General features: G+C 52.9%; 1 protein-coding gene across 1 annotated transcript in view; it reads right to left on the bottom strand.

Moving 5' to 3' along the window:
• Window positions 1-845, bottom strand: part of ALS2CL (ALS2 C-terminal like) — a gene marked incomplete at its 3' end in the record, with an annotated part of 42,994 nt that overhangs the window by 22,232 nt on the left and 19,917 nt on the right. Inside the window, exon 10 of the mRNA XM_018574668.1 lies at window positions 185-381. Within this exon, the coding sequence (XP_018430170.1) occupies window positions 185-381 (197 nt within the window). The remainder of the gene's footprint in view (window positions 1-184; window positions 382-845) is intronic.

The following is an 845-nucleotide window of genomic DNA, read 5'->3' as shown; positions in this document are numbered from 1 at the left end:
CTGCCGGCGTCCATCACCAAGATGGCCGCCGGCAGGTCTCAATAAGATCGCCGCGCGTGCGCACACGCGTGGTGATATCACGCGCATGCGTCACAACGGGCTGTCACCCGGTACCCGCTCCGGGTGACACCCGGCCTCGGGACGCCCATGCTTCTCAGCCCCTTCCATTCTTCTCCGTGCTCACTTTCCATGTGGATTCCCCCAGGACATGTCGCCTTCATAAACCGCATTCTTGAACCTGCCCTCGTTCCTGTAGGTGTACGTCACCAAGCGGCATGTTGGGGGATCGTTGGCCTCTCCCGTCTTTCCCCACAGTGGAAAATCACGTTTTCTTTCCAGACTTTGGCGTATCAGCTGATTCAGCTTCCAAATCCACAACACCTAAAGAGAAAAAAGAAGTGAGAAGTAAAGCGAGATGAACTGGGAAAAACATTTTTGGCATTATTTGCCCTAAGTAGACCCGTCAATATCCTCAATCAGCTCCCAGGCAGCATGTAAAATACCTCATCCTTCCCTTCATCTGGACATGTTCTGTAATGTTGAAGACATTTCATAGCTTCTCCAAGCCACTTCTTGCTCCTGATGAGTGTCATTCCCCAGCATTTATATCCACACAAGTAGCTCAGACACCTTAATCCAATCACCATAGAATGGGTTGAGGTGGATGTTGAATGTCCAAGAAGAGGATGGGAGGTGTAAAAGTTGTGGAACCACCTTGTTCTAGTTACATAATCCCATCCTTGGTGCCTGTGCAGCAGTGACGTGCGGTAGCTCTTGTTCCAGGTGAGGCATTCCCCAGGCTCGCCCCCAGCACGCCCCGCCCCGCCCCCCGCCGGCTGAAGCCA

This window comes from Nanorana parkeri, unplaced genomic scaffold (assembly GCF_000935625.1).
Source record: "Nanorana parkeri isolate BGI_ZX_2015 unplaced genomic scaffold, ASM93562v1 scaffold3148, whole genome shotgun sequence".
Taxonomy (NCBI): domain Eukaryota; kingdom Metazoa; phylum Chordata; class Amphibia; order Anura; family Dicroglossidae; genus Nanorana; species Nanorana parkeri.
Note: the sequence above shows the minus strand (reverse complement) of the source record. Positions and strands in the feature narration are given on the sequence as shown.